The 19,247-nt window shown below is 33.2% G+C and overlaps 1 protein-coding gene across 4 annotated transcripts; it reads left to right on the top strand.

Annotated features, from left to right (window-relative positions):
- Window positions 1-111: 111 nt before the first annotated feature.
- Window positions 112-14,704, top strand: LOC105341110 (short-chain dehydrogenase/reductase family 42E member 1). Of its 4 annotated transcripts, XM_066066745.1 has the most exons (12): window positions 1,811-1,955; window positions 7,168-7,269; window positions 7,886-8,086; window positions 9,924-10,019; window positions 10,384-10,441; window positions 10,743-10,858; window positions 11,296-11,439; window positions 11,859-11,993; window positions 12,530-12,595; window positions 12,895-12,958; window positions 13,040-13,113; window positions 13,227-14,704. In XM_066066745.1, exons 3-12 carry the CDS (start codon window positions 7,922-7,924, stop codon window positions 13,488-13,490), a joined length of 1,182 nt encoding a protein of 393 aa, XP_065922817.1. In that variant the 5' UTR covers window positions 1,811-1,955; window positions 7,168-7,269; window positions 7,886-7,921; the 3' UTR covers window positions 13,491-14,704. The 4 variants fall into 4 exon arrangements, with proteins under 4 accessions (XP_011445750.3, XP_011445749.3, XP_011445747.3 ...); XM_011447448.4 differs by lacking the exons at window positions 1,811-1,955; window positions 7,168-7,269 and adding an exon at window positions 112-245; XM_011447447.4 differs by lacking the exons at window positions 1,811-1,955; window positions 7,168-7,269 and adding an exon at window positions 993-1,178.
- Window positions 14,705-19,247: the final 4,543 nt, after the last annotated feature.

Here is a 19,247-nt window from a genome sequence, read left to right on the forward strand (position 1 = left end):
CAATGGTCGGTTAGGTAGAAATCACAAGTTATCTGGAAATCTATATTAAGAGCTGATCAAGAAGGGTGGTGCTGAAATGTTTATGGTTCGATCTTTGAAATTAAAGGCAATAAATTGTCTACCTTAATAGGTAATATAAGAAACAAATGCATGCGACAATATTGCATTCTCACACATTGCAGAGATAGAGAGAACGACATAAAGAGTGAGAGAGAAAAAATATCGTAATCTGTCTTATAGTACAAGTAAGTACTCTGTATTTATTAAAATGAATTGTATATAAGGAGTTTGGTTATTATATAGAATCTATAATTCTTAAAATGTCCGCATGGATGAAATGCTTGTTCCACGAGCTGTTCTTGTTTCTTAGAATACATTGATATATTTTTGTGGTTTCGAATGATGTTTCTTGATCTCTCGAACATACAATTGACCATTTATCAATAGCAGTAACATATTGCTATAGTTGTTATACAACTATAGCTGTAAAATGTTGCTACAGTTGTTACTTGTTGCTATGGTTATAACAAATTGCTTTTTAATTACTTAATTGCTTCTTTGGTTGTTCTTTGTTTGTTACATGTTGCTTTCAAACTAACTGCATAGTGATATAGTTGTTCTATGTTGCTCTTTGCAGTTGTTATTATTGATGTTATCATTGTTGCGTACTTAGTGGTTGCGTCATCCAGTTGTTGTCGATGTTGTCGATGTTTTCGTTGTTACAAACTGCTATGGTCGCAACATGCTATCAACTCTCTATTAAATTATTTTACGACAGGCGAGAGGGGATATCAAGATAGTTACTTTACTATGATAAGCACACACTTTTCTCTGTAAATATTTTAACTACCATAAATCTAAATATAAAACAAAACCCTTTTTGCGGTAGAAGTAGACGGCATTTTTTACCCTTTTATAAGACTCGGTCTCCAGGATAAGAAATCCAAATTGTTTACAGACCGATAAGTATAAGGGAGAGTTAAACGAACAGTGGGCGAATCGATTGGTCGGGACTAGTACCCCATTGAGGGAGGGACACCCTGTATTGTGGAGAATCAATGTTATCTATAATGTGAAAAGTATGAGATTTCCCTTGAATGTGAAACATGTGAAATTCTACTAACCAACGGGATTTTTTTTTATCAAGAAGAAGTTTGAAGACTTTTGCAAAATTACAGGTATCAATTCTATATTTGCAATCAAATTTTCGTTACCTTTTTGTTTTCGTTTATGTTAATGAAGTGTAAAATAAAAATTAAATAATAATTTTAATTCGCCCCGAATCGGATTTGGTACTGAAAATTACTTTGAATATTATAATATCTTGGACTTCCCCACCCCGTCTTTTTTCCTATGGGTTGGGATTACTTCAGTATAGTGTTGTCTGTGTCAATAAGGCATTACTTTGTTTGGTATTAACATCCTCGATTGACTTTGCTAACTTTGCACAGGTGCACTTTGAATCAATGGACATTTTAAATGTTGTACATTTTTAGTTCACTGAACATCTTGGTCGTTGTGAGTATTCTAAAATAATATACACGTATATCTAAAAACAAGGAGCGATCAAAAACAACATCTGTGTAGGTACACAAAATCCATGTTTTTTCTACACCTATATACAATATCAGTAGTTAACAATATTCATATTTACAAATTCAGGTTGTCAGAACAATGGTCATCGACGCCATCAATATTTTGAACACCAGATGGCGCCTGGTATAAACGATTTTAACGATTTAAACCTATAGTATCTAATTGAAAAAAATAATACTTGTAATATAGCTCCTCTAGGATACAATTCATATAATACAGGTCTCACAACTTCCCGAACAGGGTCACTTATTAAAGTGTTGTTCAGAGGGACCTTCTACAGAGCGTATCGTAGTGGATCGCTTTTCCAAGTCTGTTAATTCTAATCAGTTTGAGGATATACTAAATTTGAAATTCATTTTGTAAGTAATTCTTTCTATCATTAAGGCACGCGAGTTTTGTTCTTTTTTTGATGTATTTACTTTATTTTCAAACATTTGCATTTTTTCTGTCACGGTCACGAACTGAACTTCCAGTGGTTAAACCATAAAGAGCGCCTTTTTTTAATATTAAATAATCGAATTATTAAAAGAGACGATATATTTTTGTCATAGTGATTTATATTTACTCCCGACGTTCATTTATCTTTATCAATCTCTCTACAATATAAAAATTATGGACTCCATTTTTTGTGCTATAAACCGGAAAGAACTGTCTTTTGTTTTAGCTAAAATAAACATTGTACTTATCTTATCTTTTCTACTCTAAACTTAGAATGTCTTTCACTTTTATTCTAGATAAACAGTTTTGATATCTATAAATATGTTTAATAAGGTATAATAACATATCCGGTCCAGACGAAATCTGACTAATATTGCGTAAGTTGCGGACCTTGTTGACTTTATAGCATCTATATAATTATAACATTTTTGATACACTGAATTAGATGCGTCCTCTTTCTGTAAGTGGTCCTGAGTCCACTCGTGACGGCAATGAATGGACTCCCCGACTTTGTGAGGATCATTCAGAGGGGATGCCTATGAATATGACAATTTTATATGTTTAATTGTTTATTAAGGTGGTACATACTGAGCGTTGAATGTTTTCTTTTAGATATCGTGCATACTTTCGGACCTATAAAACACTCGGTCGAGCAGACAAATTAAATACCGCGATATTCAAAACACGAGTTGACGTTCACTTGTGCTCAAACGCCGTGTGTGTTATCGTAAATTGAACTCCACATATTTCTAATGCTAAAAAAGGGGAATTATATATCAAAAGTAAATATTATATGAATACGTTTATAGTGAGAAAAAAGGGGTATAGGTCCAATAGGTCCGGTTGTTTTCGCACCCAGTTACATGTTAAACTGACACGGTACTATATTTGCCAAACGGATCGTTAGTAAAGGGTACGAAATAAATTACGTTGAAAAAACTTTGGCCTGGGAGTTTTTGATAGATTTATTACATTGCTAAAGCTTTATCCAATAAAACAAGAGACATTTTTTTAAATATCCCAATGGGGTACTGTTAAATCAGGCGTAGGGGGTGTTGGAGAGAGAGAGAGAGAGAGAGAGAGAGAGAGAGAGAGAGGGAGGAAGGAAGGAAGGAAAAAGGAAGATTCTGACACTGCTAGAGTAAGCAACGATTGACACTTATAAGACTTATTTTACGATGTTTTGATCTAGTAATTTTACTCTTTAGTTTCCTTATTAGCTAAATATACGTGATAACAATTTTAAACCATTTACCCTTGAGTGAACTGGTCTTCCTATTTTATATTCCCTTCTGTAATACTAGTAATTAAAAAATAGTGATTTTGGGCAATTTTTTTAATAGATGTTTTCAGTCGCATAACGTTAATAATGTATTTTGATTGGAAACTTGCTGGTTTGTCGGAATTTGAAATATATGCTGCATGGCATCCCGTTTTTGTTCCTTCCATTTCGAGCTTTGATTTAAGATATACATGTATCGACAAGCCTTATTCCGACTTTGTCTTTTATTTGCAGTTATTTTATAAAATTTAGTTTCATCATTTAGATTAAATATTTTTAATTTTAGTTTTCATTGCATTTCCCAATTTTTAAACTTCTCAAATTAACAACTATAGTTATTTTCATTTTTGATATTACCATAAAGTAATAAAATTCTAAACTTTTAGTGATCATGTTGTAAATTTTGTACTTACTGTCACCCGGTAAATTTAAATACAACATGACAGATCTAGAGAGATTGCGTAATACTACTTTCAAACCTGGCCAAGCCAGGATAAACCGAGGTCTACAATTTCCATCTTATCATCTTATATCAAGGATTAGGATCTATTCAGAACTGTCAAAATTGACTGACTATTAATTGTCAACGCCACATGGCAACATGCATTAATTGTCTACATGGCTAACTTAAAGTCCACACGACTTATCTAGTTTTGAAGTATAAACATTAAGGGGGCTAGATGGTCTTGGTCATTTTCAGTCTATATTTATCTCCTAAGAAGAAGAGCTCTGCATGTATAAAGATATATACATGAGATGTATTTAGCAAAATACTGTAAACCAACTTTTATTCGCGTGCAAGAAATCGCGAGGTTAGCGAGATCCTTGTCGTCGCGAATATTTCTCGCCGCGAACCAATCCTTTGTCTATAGTTTTTTAATTTTATAACAATACAGGTCTAGATAAGACTTGGTCGCGAAATAAAGTCGCTGCGAATAAAAATTGGTTTACAGTATTCAAATTTCAAAAATAATATAGATGGCTTTTTTCTAAACTGAATGATAGTTGAAACTAAACAAATCATATCTGAAAAGATAAAAAATATATGATGGATTTATATGTTGACCACACAGACTCCTAAATAAACAACGTGTGATTGTCATATACATGTATCGTGTTTCAGAACATAGTCATATTGAATAGTAACCCATCTATGACCTCGCATTCTATGAATATCCACGACATTATATACGGTAATATTTACATATTCCAGACTGTCTTTTTCTGTGATAACACTTCGAATCAATTTTGTACTATACAGCTTAGTAAATTCAAATGACGTATTGTTGGGGCGCAAAGGAGATTTGCATACTTAATATTCTTACAATCGTACAACTGCTGAAAATTAAATAAATATTAGTAATAAGGAATCATTCTTTGAATATCATGAGGTGATATTTTCGGTCGGGGCGTATTCAAATCTATCATAAAGCGGGCTTTAATGGATTTGATACCGCCCCTACCGAAATTTTCACCTCATACTACTCAAAGAATGATTCTTTATTACTGAATTATATACCTTGAAACCCAAGGTCATTTAGTGGGAAGGTCGTTCTCTTGTAGAGGTCAAAATAACGAGATTTAAAACAAAATTACCCTAATCTTAAATCTCCAAATGCAGACATTCTTAATTGTGGCGCCTATTTTTATATTCAACAAAAAGAATACCGGTATTCTGCAGAAAATCCCAAGTGTGCAAAGTGCATTGTAAGGACTGTAATAGGAAGTTTGAGATAATGCCAAAACTTTCTTTAGCATATGAAGAAAAACCCAGAAGAGAATCGTTTTAAAACACTTCAAAATGTTGACTTTAAAAGTTTACCTCAATATCATTACCCGGAAACAAAGACCATATTTATATGTTGCTGTACACCAAGAAGAGATAACATCTCGCGTATAGATCCAATGTTCGCGTGCATACGATTGGTTACAGGCTACAGCACGTACATGTATATAATTATTTAACCTGATTATTACCACAGAAGTCGTTGTTCATCCAGTTTTTTATTTCCATTTTTAGATATTTTGAATGATTATTTGATCACTTTATTTGCTTATTTTGTTTCTATACCACGTTTTATGTACTGCTGTTTTTGGTTTTAGTCAGAAAGTACATATTCTTCATATGTATATATATTTTTTTTTATTTAGAAGCGGGCAAATTAATATGAAATAACAATCAGCTACCATTTTTCTAATTGTGACCGCTCTTATAGGAAGGTGTTCAAGATTTGAGAAACGCATTGAGGCCTATCAATATCAATCAAACGCTGTAGGCAAGTTGATATATTTCCCCCGGATCCTACAGAAAAAATTCTGGATCCGCGAATGAAGAGTATTACGAATTCATGTTTTTTAAAACCCATTAGCCCGTAAAAGTGCAGGAAAATAAAGTACTGGAATCAAATGTGAATAATTTCAAATTTTAAAGGGGTTTTTTCACAAAACAAATATACTACATCATTATGTAAAAAAAATGCACCCAATTAAAATTCTGTGTTTTTCCCATGGGATTTTAGGATTACTTATTCAACACATGCATGGGAAGTTTGTTAATGATTTTTAATTAATTTGATATAAATTCCCTTTATTTAGATGAATTAAAAAAAACCAATGTATAAAAGTATCAATCTTGTGCAAAACATATAACATAATCCGCGAGAGTCGGATATAGGCAGTTGAATGGGAAACAATAATTTGCATCGAATTATATGCAAAATTATTATGCATTATTAAGTTTTAATACTGAATTTATGCAAAAACAATAAAAGAATTAAACATGTAAATTTATAAGATGGAATCAACAAGCCGATTTTATATTTGGAAATCCATCAAACACGACTATATTTGCCCGACTTGATCGATCAATCCATCCAAAGTTATAATCCATATTTAAAAATGGAACTAATTTACAATGTAGATTTTCGTTAGTTAGACGATATTAAAAGCCAATGAGTTCAAGAGATCGACTCCATCTTGGCTGTATCTTACTTTAACTATGTTTAGAGGTCGCTAACGTTGATAGAAGGATCACGTGACCTGGTGTTCAGAACATTGACTTTTTTAATCAATCATTGGCTACTCTTCCGTATTTTTTTTAAAACATTCGACTATTGATCTCCCCCATCCTGGTTTTTATTTGAATTTCGGCGTGGGTTGGGAGAGTGGGTGTTATTAGTAGGAAGTGGGGGGTCGGGGGGGGGGGGGGCGAGTGTTACACAGCCTTCTGTTCTGTTAATGTTAATTCAAAATGATGCCTCCTCTAGATCTACAGTCGTTGGAGTCACGGTATTTTAGCACTATCAAGTACCACGACTAGTTAATTATAATATTTCAATATTGTTGATTCATTACGTTAATTTGATTAAGAAAAAAGGCCAGTAATGGAAAACAAGTTAAGTTGCTTAATTGATTGATTTATGTAACTTTTATCATTATTCAAACATTTCTAATGACAAAACGAAATTACAAGGATAAATCACACAGTTTTATGGGTCCTGCATATTCTTCGCTTCATGATATTCCGCTATATATTTTCACAGTCACTGATAACTTGGTATGTGCAGTGCTATTTTTAAACATTTCGAATCAATTTGACACATAAGAAGAGAGCAAAAAATAAATTATTTTAAAAATCTGAAATATTTGTATGTTTTTATTATATACTCCAATTCAACGAGAGAGAGAGAGAGAGAGAGAGAGAGAGAGAGAGAGAGAGAGAGAGAGAGAGAGAGAGTTTTTCTAAGAAACACAAACGTGACGTTGGTATAAAGGGGGATTGTCAGTGCCTGTATATAAAAAGAACTGCTGATGATAAATTTCCTTATTAGTCACAAATGCTGCTCTTGCAGATATTCTATACAATGTATAGCAGTATTATTATCAAAAAGTGAAATATGATTTGTACAATGTGGTATTTCTCTTCGTAAAACTTGGATTTTAATCTTTTTAAGGTAAAGTTATATGAATGTAGTATCATGCAAGCTATTGTATCGAAGGGAGAAAAATCAAGACTTTTAAAAGCGAGTTTTTTTTACAATCATTGCCTATTTTAGAGATAAATTGAAAAAAAAAAATACTTTTTGGAACTATTTAAATGAAGCTTCGTTGATCATTTATATCTTTTTACATAACGAAAAATAAATTCTTTTAATATTTGATGTACTGGAATAGTAAGCTATTACATTCAATGTTATTTGAAGATAATTGAAAATAATTATTTTTTTTAAATTCCATTTAAAAATTAACTAATATATTCATATAGATGATTATCAGGTTCAGTTCGTGGGGGAACGGGGGGGGGGAGGGGGGGGGGGGTTCTCGTCCTGAATGTTTTGCTAAATTAACTTTTATTTTATTTATATAAAAATAAAGAACTTTCCCTCTTCTCCTATTGGAGAAAATATCAAAAATAATATTTTGATTTTGGAAAGTTATATCTGAAGAGACGCCATTCAAACCTTACGAATATTCCCCTATTTCAGTTCGATTTCTTTTAAAACTTTCTTGTGCGTTTTGTGCCTGATGATGATGATGATGATGAGACATCTCTCATTGCTTTCCATCAAGGTTCAGTGAAGTACGTACCACAAGGGGACCAGTCCAATGTCCACCGACGACTTTGCCGATGACGTCCATCTGGTAACGGGCGGGGGAGGGTTCACAGGATTCAAACTCGGGCAGAAGTTGGCAGATATTGGGAAAAAGGTGATCTTAGTCGACATCGTTCCCCCAAAATGGCCTTTGGCGAGCAACATGACTTTTGTACAGGTACTTAAGATTTATTTACGAGCAAGGTATTTTTATAATCTAATTAAAATATTGATGTCTAAAATAGCACAAAGCGCAAAGGCGGCAATGTATAGAGAATTGTATTTAGATCACGATTGGTTAGAAAATTCGAATATAACTCTAATTGCATTGACTGCTTAATGAATTGAATTTATGTTAAATTACAAGCATCAAGTTTTGAACTACAAAATTTTTGAGATTCTCTTTTGAAAAAAAAGTAACGTTAATATTTAATGATAAAAAATCACTAAGATGTATGTATGCACAAGAGAAAAAAAAAATTAAAAATTAAAGAAGAAAGAAGAGAAACAAATAAAGAATCGCCATCACGTCGAAATTATTGTATGTAAATTATTAATTTCATATTGCTACCATTCTTGAAAAAAAAAATATACTCATGGGGTTCAAATATACTTTTTTTAACCACAATAATTTCAATAGTATTATTTATTTATATACTAGTTTACACAACAGAAGGAAACAATAATTTCAATAGTATTATTCATTTATATACTAGTTTACACAACAAAAGGAAAATGACACATCAGTCTTTTGAAGAAGAACAAGTATTCAATGACGATATTGACGACTTAAATTATCAACTGAAGGTATCTTTTGACAATGAAAATCAAGCAATGCATCAAAATCGACAGTCTCGGATAATGCCCAATTAACATCACGCCGTTTTTCCTTTTAGAAGATTAATTTATGTCTGTTCACTTTTGGAAAAAAAGAGTTATGAATAGATTAACCCCACCCAATGGCAATGAAACAATCACAATTATGTAAACAGTGCATCAACCTTATTTTAAAAATTACCAATTACGAGAAATTTCACATAAGAGTTTCTTAATAAATGCTGATTCAGATTCATCGGTATACATAAATCCTTCACCGGATTGATGGAAAGCCTATATATGGCAGTTATAACCATACGGTATATAAAAGTCGTTTACGTATGTACATGTATAATTGTAGAGACTGTCTCGATTGGCAAAAGGACAGTGAACCCCAAAACCATGATCAATCAAACAAAACAATCCATAATTGAAGCTTTTCTTCAGGAAAGTTCATCTGTAACAAACTGAACATTTAAGTACAGAAGAAATTGTTTATTTAAGGAAAAAATACTTTGTTCGCTAATTCATGCGGGTATGAAGGTAGCGACATTGCAGAAAAAACATAACCCATTTTATTGTTTATATTTACATATTTCTTTTTAAAAATTGCTGAATTTTATTCATAAAGAATAATTAAAAGTAACATTAATATACATCAGTACGTTAGGTAGAAGAAATGAAGGAATAGCCAATTCATCTGATATGGGGATTTGAGTTGACATCATCATGATTATTTTGTGCAGTCCCCGATTTTTTAGTTTCGTCCATTCTAAACTGGTTAGAACTGGATAATGTAGAGTTCAGACCTGTCAATTTTCAGAGCTATGAATCACAATCGGTTTGCTTAAAAAATAGAAGTGGACGTATAAACTAAAGTCTAATTAAGGCAATTCAAGTCACACAGAGGAATATTTATGTAGTTCAAGAGGGCTGAATGTTCGAGTCCATTTTTAAATTACACCAACCTCTTACACTGCATAGCAATTTTTTGTTTAGTTAGATCTGATGGCTAACTCGTAGACCATCCAGTTTCCTTTAAAACATCATCAGATCGAATATCCATCTGTAAATCATTTGATCTAGAGAAATTAAATACCCACTACTTCTCCGCCGATAAAACGGGAGAAAAATAACAACAAAATAAACACCCATCAACAGGAGTTCTACATGAATTTATTTTTGCGTTCTGCTTTTAGTGTAACCTAACCAAAGAACAGGAAGTGACGTCAGCACTGAGGGGCGCGAACTGTGTGTATCATCTAGCCTCATACGGAATGTCGGGAAAAGAACAAGTAACAAGAACCTTAATAACATGTCTCACCTGTTTTCTTTATGTCCGTCATAAAAAAAATTTGCTTGAAAGATTAAAATCATAGATTGTTATTTTAAAAGATCTTTTGTGATGTTATATATTCAATAAAACTAAACTATTCTCGAATGATTTTCCAGTCACTTCTTAACGTTTTTAAAGGAAGAAACCCACCTTCATATTTTGTTTGACAATATTTTTGACATTTAAAAGGCAAATTTTTTTCGCGTCAATCATAACTTTTCCATCAAATGCACAGAACTTTGCGAATATAAATCTATAAATCAGTGTAAGAATACTACTTTCCCTGTTGAAATTTTTTTTTCATTATATTCATTTTTCTGCAGTTTAACTACAAACTGATTGAAGAGGTCAACGTAAGGGGAACGGAAAACGTTATCCAAGGTAATCATCTCAAATATTTACTCATTAATATATCAAAGGTTTATACTTTCACGCACTACAAACTTAAGACAGTTGTGCCTCCCGGGAAATCAGCTTAACTTGTCGTGAAATTCACAAGAACATTTTTATGTGTTTTTTTTCACAAGAAATTTCATGTTAAATTCACATGAAGCTTCCCGTAATTTCACATGGAACTCTATTCATATGATGCCCAAATGACTGTATAAACTATTAGCACTAATAATTATAACTGTTACAAAAGTCATTAAAACTGTTGATCATTTTATATTTTCTTTTTTAGCTTGCCTGGTACACAACATTAAACGTTTAGTGTATACTAGTTCAAATAACGTGGTGTTTGGGGGACAGGAAATTAGCAACGGGGACGAGACTCTACCATACCTCCCCCTAAACAAAGCAAGTACTCGAAATTCGTAGCCTCTTTTGTGTTCGAGTAACAGTTGATATACCATTGTCTTCAAAGCTAAACCAAAAGCAATTTATTATAAAAGCTTGCACCGTCTTTCGTCATAATACCTATGTGCTAGTCAGTACTAGTACTTATAAAATCGGATAATTCTTCAAGTCATTTGCTGTATGGAATATATAATAAAACCACCAGATTTCGACTCTCAAAATATATACGCTTATATATTAAGTACATAAACAACAAATCTCTGTCCAAGTAGTAAAACAGTAAAAATGTTCTGGGGAAAATGTGTACATGTAAACGATGTTTTCGGAAAAGTAAAAAAAAACCCATTTAGCTTCAAATGTTTTGATTAATTCACACTTAATCTCTAAATCTTAGATTTATTTTTTCCTTTCGTTATTTTTATCATCATTTCCGTTAGTTTTTGGACCATTATTCTAAAACGAAAAGAATCGCAGAACAGAAGGTACTGGAAGCCGACAAGGAAAATGTACTCCGCACATGCGCACTACGGCTAGGAGGCGTCTATGGTGTCGGAGAGCAACGTCACACACCTAGGGTTGTGGTGAGGTCTATTCGTCCTATTTTTTCTTTCTAGTTATAGTATTGCGCTGTAGTAGACAATTGACCTGCTCTATAGATTGTGTATAAGAATAAATCTAGTCCTAATTTCATAAGAGACATGTTTCGTGAACTTCATTCAAATATTTTACTACATGATGATATATAAACATGTATTTAAAATGTTGATGAAAATAAGTGAGCATTATTTTACATTAGGACGAGAAATTTAACACATCATGCAAAAGACACTTTTTAAAAAATGTTAAGCATTGAGTGTAAAATCTGCTTCTCTGCGACAAGTTCATTCTCTAAAATTGAAACATACCTGTATCAATGAAATAAGTTTTAGAGACAATCTGAACACAACATATTTTGTCCTTTTTTAAATTTCACATTGATAGAATCCGACATGTTTTGCAGAACATGACAAAGAATGGGTTGATGGTGGCGTTGTTTGGCACTGAGTCCATGACCGACTTCCTTCACGTGGACAACATGGTCCAAGCACACATCCTGGCTGCCAAAGCACTTACCAAAGCGGAAGGATGCAAAGCGGTAATATTGAAATCTTGTTGGCAAATTAAACCAAGTAACAACACCAACACCGAAAGTTGGAGATAAATTACCAAACCAAATCATTCTATATTTGGTTTTGACTTCAATTTTATAAAGCGGAATGTTGAAAAACTAATTTTACCTCTGCACTAAAAAAAATAGCTTTTTAGAAGAAGATGTGTTAAGATCACATATTAGTTCTGTTTCTGTCAGAAAGTCCTTCGAAAGGGGGGGGGGCTAAGGGAAAGTCTTATATTTCGTGAGTAGCAACCAAATAACATTGAGACAAACCTTCTGCTACATATTTACATTGTTACTACTGAATACAGGATTAATTTTCGCTGGTGTAATTTTTCGCCCTTCATAACTTGGAAACAGTTTAGCCCCGTCTTGAATTCGCCCAGACACAGTTGTGTGTTAAAAAGATACAATATGCGACATTGGAAATCACCAATAGAGCTGACGAAGGCGAAAGGAGCGAAATAAAACCGGGCGATTATTTCCTAGTATTCAGTAACTGTATGATCTTGTTGTAGGCGGGCCAGGCGTATTTTATATCAGACGGTGCTCCCATCAACACGTTTGATTTCTTTCGACCACTTGTGAGTATATTTAGTAGTTTACTAGTATCAAATATCCTTTAGGTAAATATTAAATCCAAGGTGACTAAAAAAGTTTATTTTTGCTTTAAGTCTCGTTCCTTATAGTTTCTTTTTTTTTTATTTAAACCAAGACTTAATCAAAAAAATTAGTTTGAACAACTTTTGGTACTGTGTATGCTATCATTTTGAATGTTCTTTAACTTTATTTTTTCTCCCCTGAATCGTGCTTAATTGTGTTTGGGATTGTTTTACATGAATGCATGAAAACTGATATGAATATGATTTTTTCCCCCCTGAAGATAAAAGGGCTGGGGTACCCAATGCCAACAATACCAATTCCAGTATGGTTGATGTGGTTTATTGGTAAGTGTTTCATATCTGTATATTAGATTGGAACACATCTACATAATATTCATTATAATACACTTTCCTTTTTATTTCCAGCTCTAGTTCTCGAGTCTGTGCATTTTATCGTATCCGGGATTTACGACTTTCAGCCAATTTTCACAAGAATGGAGGTTAGTTAAACTAAACCAACATACAATAATATATATAAATCCATTTCGGTTTTGTGTTCAAATTCAGTTTTTTAATAATACTTGACTGAAGAAGATTTTTGTTTTTGCTTCAGGTTCTCAAGATGTGTGTGAATAACTACTTTTGTATTGACAAAGCCAAACGAGAGCTTGGCTACATGCCAGTCAAACAGAATTACCTATCGGATGTTCTCGACGATTTCATAAAACAGGGCTTCCGAAAGAAGGAGACAATGAAGAAGCCTGTTGTGATAAGCATGCGTTGGTGTGTGAATATAGCCTTGTCTGTGATATTTACATCCTTTGTTCTGTCCTACCTCCAAACGTTGAACTTTATACATTTGGAAAAACTTCACTGAATGTGATTCTTAATAAGATACGGATTTTGTTTTACTACTTCTATGTTATAGTGTTTCTGTGCCTCCATTCTATATACCAAAGGTGCCTTGCAGCTGTCTTTTTTTACCTCCGCACTGATAAATCTGATTGTTCGTTTGTTTTTTTGACGACATTTCATACCAAAACCAAAATGTCGCAGATGAATTTGAACCATGCATTTATAGATACAGTAACTGTTTTTCTATATTACGTACGTAACGTTCCTTGTAAGTAGGTCTGTTATCAACATTTTCTAGTGAAGGTCGTGGTCTTATTAGGCTTTTGTAATGTTAGAAAAAATCTTTCTCTTTTCATCGTACTTACATCGTCACGTTTAACTGGTTAGCTTGCAGAAAAAAATTTAACAAATGATATTTCAGTTTTTATTTTATGTTTTGATAAAATTGTCCATACAGATTATACAGGTATTGTAAATTAATCGCGAAAAAGCAATATATCAAAAGCAATTAATCAAAAGTGATGAAGCACACACACACATTTATTTATCAGCTTAATTGTATCGGAAAAGGTGAATACAAACATTACTAAATATTTCAAATTAAAAAAAACCCAAAACACAATAGTTAAAATTATTTTGGTAATATGTAAAAGTTCTCCCGTAGGTAATTGATAAAAAAGCAATGCAATCATGCCAATATTTACATCTATAATGCAAATTATTTATCGACATTTATTTATTAAAATCATCCGAGCGTTATATCCAGAAGAGTGGTTGATGCTTTACTTTCTTAATGACTTTTCATTGAGTTTAAGTGTAAACTAATGACGTCACTCTTTTGCAAAATGATATGTTTTTTTAGTCTTGTTAGTTGCGTTTCAATTTTGTTTTTCTTCTAAAATTGTTGCATTGTGAGGTTCTGCTTTACTATACATGTGACTGATAATTTGTTTTTATTACTCATTATTGTAAATAAAGCAAATTAATGACGTCGCCTCGTTAAACATATTCTATTTTGTACATGCTGCAATGTGTTATTAATCAATATCAACAATGAGTTAGGTTTTGTTATCTGTTATATGTAATAATTTTAGTTATCGATGTTTTGCCCTTTGCTAAAGAATTCTCAGAGATTGAGAAAAAAATATTAGCTTAACACTCTCAGTGCTTTCAATTCAAACCTTAACAAAATTGTAATTAATGAAATTATGATAATTAAAAAACAGTATGATTTATGCATTTGTTTTTCTTCATATTTTATTACCATAGACTTTTAAAGCGCTAAGCATAGCTGAGCGCTTTATTGTCGTTAGACTTCTATTTCCGGTGCAAGGAATAACTGCCCTCTATGAGCAGAAATATACATCATTTAAACTGGTAAGAGGTGTAGGGAACCAGTTATCTGGGTGACGGAAATGGCCGAGTAGATACGATTGGATTGCGAGGCTTACGTACATCAGCACGGGACGCTACGCAGTGATGAAAAAATATAGTGCGTATCCAGAAGCTAAAATATAGAAAAATAAAATCGATTCTTTGCAAGAAAATGTCAAAAACTGTGATAACTACTGTTCAAAAGGTATAATTTGTGATTTTAACATATCTTTTTTTTTCAGGCAAGTATCCATATACAAGTCGTGTTCAGCTTTAATTCACATCATCTTAAGAAAGTAACATATATTTTAAGAAATCTGGCCTTCGATACTTTAAATTGATATTCATTAAACATAAACCAACATTTCAATAAGGCTCATTTCCGCCTACGCTTGCACACAGTAAATTTTCTTAGAACCAAGCTAGGTTAGCGCTTTTCAGTACTTTGATTTACAAAGTTGCTTTTGAAATAGAATAGATGAATTTGTTATCTTCAGGCTGAAGTTTTCGTCCGAGGACAGAACTATCTCGTTATATTTTAAACCATTTAAACAATCAGGTTGTTTTAATGTAAGAGGGCAAAGTATATTTAACATCGGGTTCGAGATTCACATTTATATTTTCTATAAAAGTTAAAATTTGGAAATGAAAAAGTATTTTTATGTTTATATCCTAATTGAATAACTGTTATAATATCAGTATTCGGTTGTAAGTAATTTATATTATTAATTTTTTACAACCGAATACTGATATTATAACAGTCTTCCAAAAAGAAATAAGATTTCTTGGACATATAGTCTCTGAAAGAGGTGTATCTACAGATCCTGACAAAACAGCTGTTATTGAGTCATGGCCTATTCCAACTACAGAAAAGCAACTCCGCTCATTCCTCGGACTAGCTAGTTATTATAGGAGATTTGTCCAAGGATTCGCTAGCATAGCAGCTCCTCTTCATGCATTACTATCAAGACCAAAGAATACCAAACTGAAAGCAGAGCAATTTCAAAAATTATGGACTGACGAGTGTACCAAGTCATTCAACGCCCTAAAGGAGAAACTTATTTCACCTCCAATTCTTGGATTTCCTGATTTTTCACAAGAGTTCATATTGGAAATAGACGCAAGTTTTGAAGGACTCGGAGCAGTTTTATCTCAAGAGAGACCAAATGGAAAGATTGTGATAGCTTACGCATCAAGATCACTTAGAAAATCTGAAAGGAATATGGAAAAATACAGTTCTATGAAGCTTGAACTTTTGGCACTCAAGTGGTCAGTTAGTGAAAAATTTCGTGATTACCTTCTTGGATCGAAGTTTGTCATTTATACCGACAATAATCCGCTCAGTTACATCAACAAACCCAAACAACGAGTAGATGCAACGACGATGAGATGGATAGGAGAGCTAGCTCAGTTTGATTTTACAGTGAAATACCGTTCTGGTAAGGTTAATCGCAACGCGGATGCGTTGAGCCGTAGACCTACTTCACTGGAAGAAGAAGAATTGAAAGTTTCCTTTAATAGGATTACTCAGAGCACATCGTTAGAGATGTTAGATAAACGTTTACCGACTCAGTTGAATTCAGAAGAGATGTCAGACTTTCAAATGCGGACAGTGAGCGCCATGACAACGCTTCCAGAGTATATTCCTGCAGATATATCAGCACTTCAAGACCATGACCCGAAGTTGAGAAGAGTTCGTTACTGGATGGAGGAAGATCGTAAACCTTCAGTGAATGACTTGAAAAAGGAGCACAAAGATGTGAGAAAACTTCTTAATCAAAAGGATAAACTTTTCATTGACAATTGTGTCTTGTACAGGAAGATCACAGATGAGACCGGTGAACAGAGACAGTTATTACTTCCTGAAGTCCTAAAGAAGACAGTTCTGGAAAATATTCATAACCATGCAGGTCATCAAGGTGTCGAGCGAACATATTCTTTGCTGAAGAAAAGATGTTTTTGGCCGAGGATGCTACAGGATGTCCAGAAATGGTGTAAATCTTGTGAAAGGTGTTTAATAGGGAAAGCCCCTGTTCCAGCCATTAATCCTGCAATGAGTAATTTAATAGCTTACAAACCTCAAGACATTCTCGCCATTGACTTCACTGTATTAGAAAAATCATCGGATGGACGTGAGAATGTGTTAATCATGACAGACATTTTCTCTAAATTTACTCAAGCTGTACCGTGTAAAGATCAGAAAGCAACTACGGTGGCAAAAATTCTTGTTAAAGACTGGTTTGTGAATTATGGAATTCCTAAACGTATTCACAGTGATCAGGGCCGTAATTTTGAGAGTTTCATTATTCAAGAACTGTGTAATTACTACAACATTGAAAAATCCCGCACAACACCTTACCATCCAGAAGGGAATGGACAGTGTGAGAGATTTAATAGAACCATGCATGATAGACTAAGGACATTACCTCCGGAAAAGAAGAAGAAATGGCCTGAATATCTTCCATACTTGGTGTATATTTACAATGCCACTGTTCATTCATCGACCGGTTACTCTCCACATTTCTTGTTTTTTGGACGAGAACCTATTCTTCCCATTGACTTGATGCTTGGATTATACAAGTCCTCAGATGATGACAGTGAAAACTTACCTATGGATGACTGGATTCAAGACCATAAAAAGAAGATGTTGGAAGCATCAAAGTTAGCATTGTCAAATACAGAAAAATCTGCAGAGCAGCGAAATCATCAGAAAAACAAGAAAGCCAGTGTTTCATTCATCCCAGTTGGAACAAGAGTTCTTACGAGAAACCGCACCCTTGGAAGGAATAAAATTCAAGATACCTGGTGTTCCACTCCATACAAAGTTGTGAAATATCTTGGTGATAATGTGTATTCTATACAGCTGGCAGATGGATCTGGCCCGATCAAGAACGTGACAAGGAAAGAAATCTTAGACACAGGTGAAAGAGTGAATTCGAGTGATGGATATTCCAGTTCTGAAGGATCGGATCTTGAGTATATTCCAGAACAGGCCATACAAATTCAAGACGAAGAAGAACACTCCGCAACCGCTGAGGATTTAGAAGAAGCTGCGATAGAAAAACCATGTGCACCTGCAGCTAGCAGTGAGGATTCAGAGGAAGAGATGGTAGACGTGACGCAGCCTCGACGAAGTAAGAGAACGACCGCAGGAAAACATTCCAACCCGTTCAACTTACCTAAAAGTACTGTACCGTGCAATCAAATTTCTGTCCAACCGTCAAAATTCAAGGAACTCAGTGATGCGATTGTGAATCTTGGTGCTACATTAAGTGCTACTTTAAGTGATTCGTGGGCAAGACAAAATCAGATGTGATTATGTAGTAACGAAATCAGATGAAATTATATAGTTTCATTGCTTTGTGCATATATACCTGTACTTTTTGTTAGTTAAATTTTTTTATTATGTTTTATGCAACCTTTTCATTGCTGTGGAAAGCAATGATAAAAAGGGGGGAAATGTGTAAGAGGGCAAAGTATATTTAACATCGGGTTCGAGATTCACATTTATATTTTCTATAAAAGTTAAAATTTGGAAATGAAAAAGTATTTTTATGTTTATATCCTAATTGAATAACTGTTATAATATCAGTATTCGGTTGTAAGTAATTTATATTATTAATTTTTTACACTTGTGAATCTGTCCATTGATTGGTCAATTTACGAGATAGGCAGTAGGCCATCTTTTGGCGGCATTTTCATCGTAGATGTTGACGGGGAAAGACCTTTTTGTCTAATAGATGTAAGTAATGATATTTTTGTCTTGCATTCATATTAGATCAAATACTTATGTTACAAGTGATTGATTATTCTATTTATAACTATATTTTGTGGAATTATAAGTTCTGTGTAATTAACAGATCGAAAGTTGTTTATTTCTAGTCAGAGAATTGATGTAATATTGACATCTAGTCAGTTGTGTATAAGTACGTTTATAGGTTAAAATAATAGGTGACCCGATGTTATAAATGATTGTTTGATACGAAACGTTTTTATTACAATAGTGGTTCCTTATCAAATATGTTTAGTTTTTATAAATTGAGAAGTAAGACCTGATATTTATATTGAACAGTCCTCATATGCTGACGTCACAGTCACAGTGACCGGAAGCCCTAATACAGCATTCCTTACTTAGGTTTGTAAACTGTGTACATTATTATTACATTATTTATACTGCATATTATTTCTTGCTTAGATGTTATGTTGTATGATAAAGTGTAATAGCAAGAGGTCATAAACATTTTTTTATGAAATCATGTCAGTTGATGTATGACTATCATTTTCAATTATTTATATTGTTTATTTTAGGACCACTGTCAATATTACCAAATATTACCAAATATTACCAATATTACCAAATAATAAACCATCAAGAATAAAAGAACTGCAACATATAAGGACCGTT

The sequence above is a fragment of the Magallana gigas genome, chromosome 7, assembly GCF_963853765.1.
Source record: "Magallana gigas chromosome 7, xbMagGiga1.1, whole genome shotgun sequence".
NCBI lineage: Eukaryota > Metazoa > Mollusca > Bivalvia > Ostreida > Ostreidae > Magallana > Magallana gigas.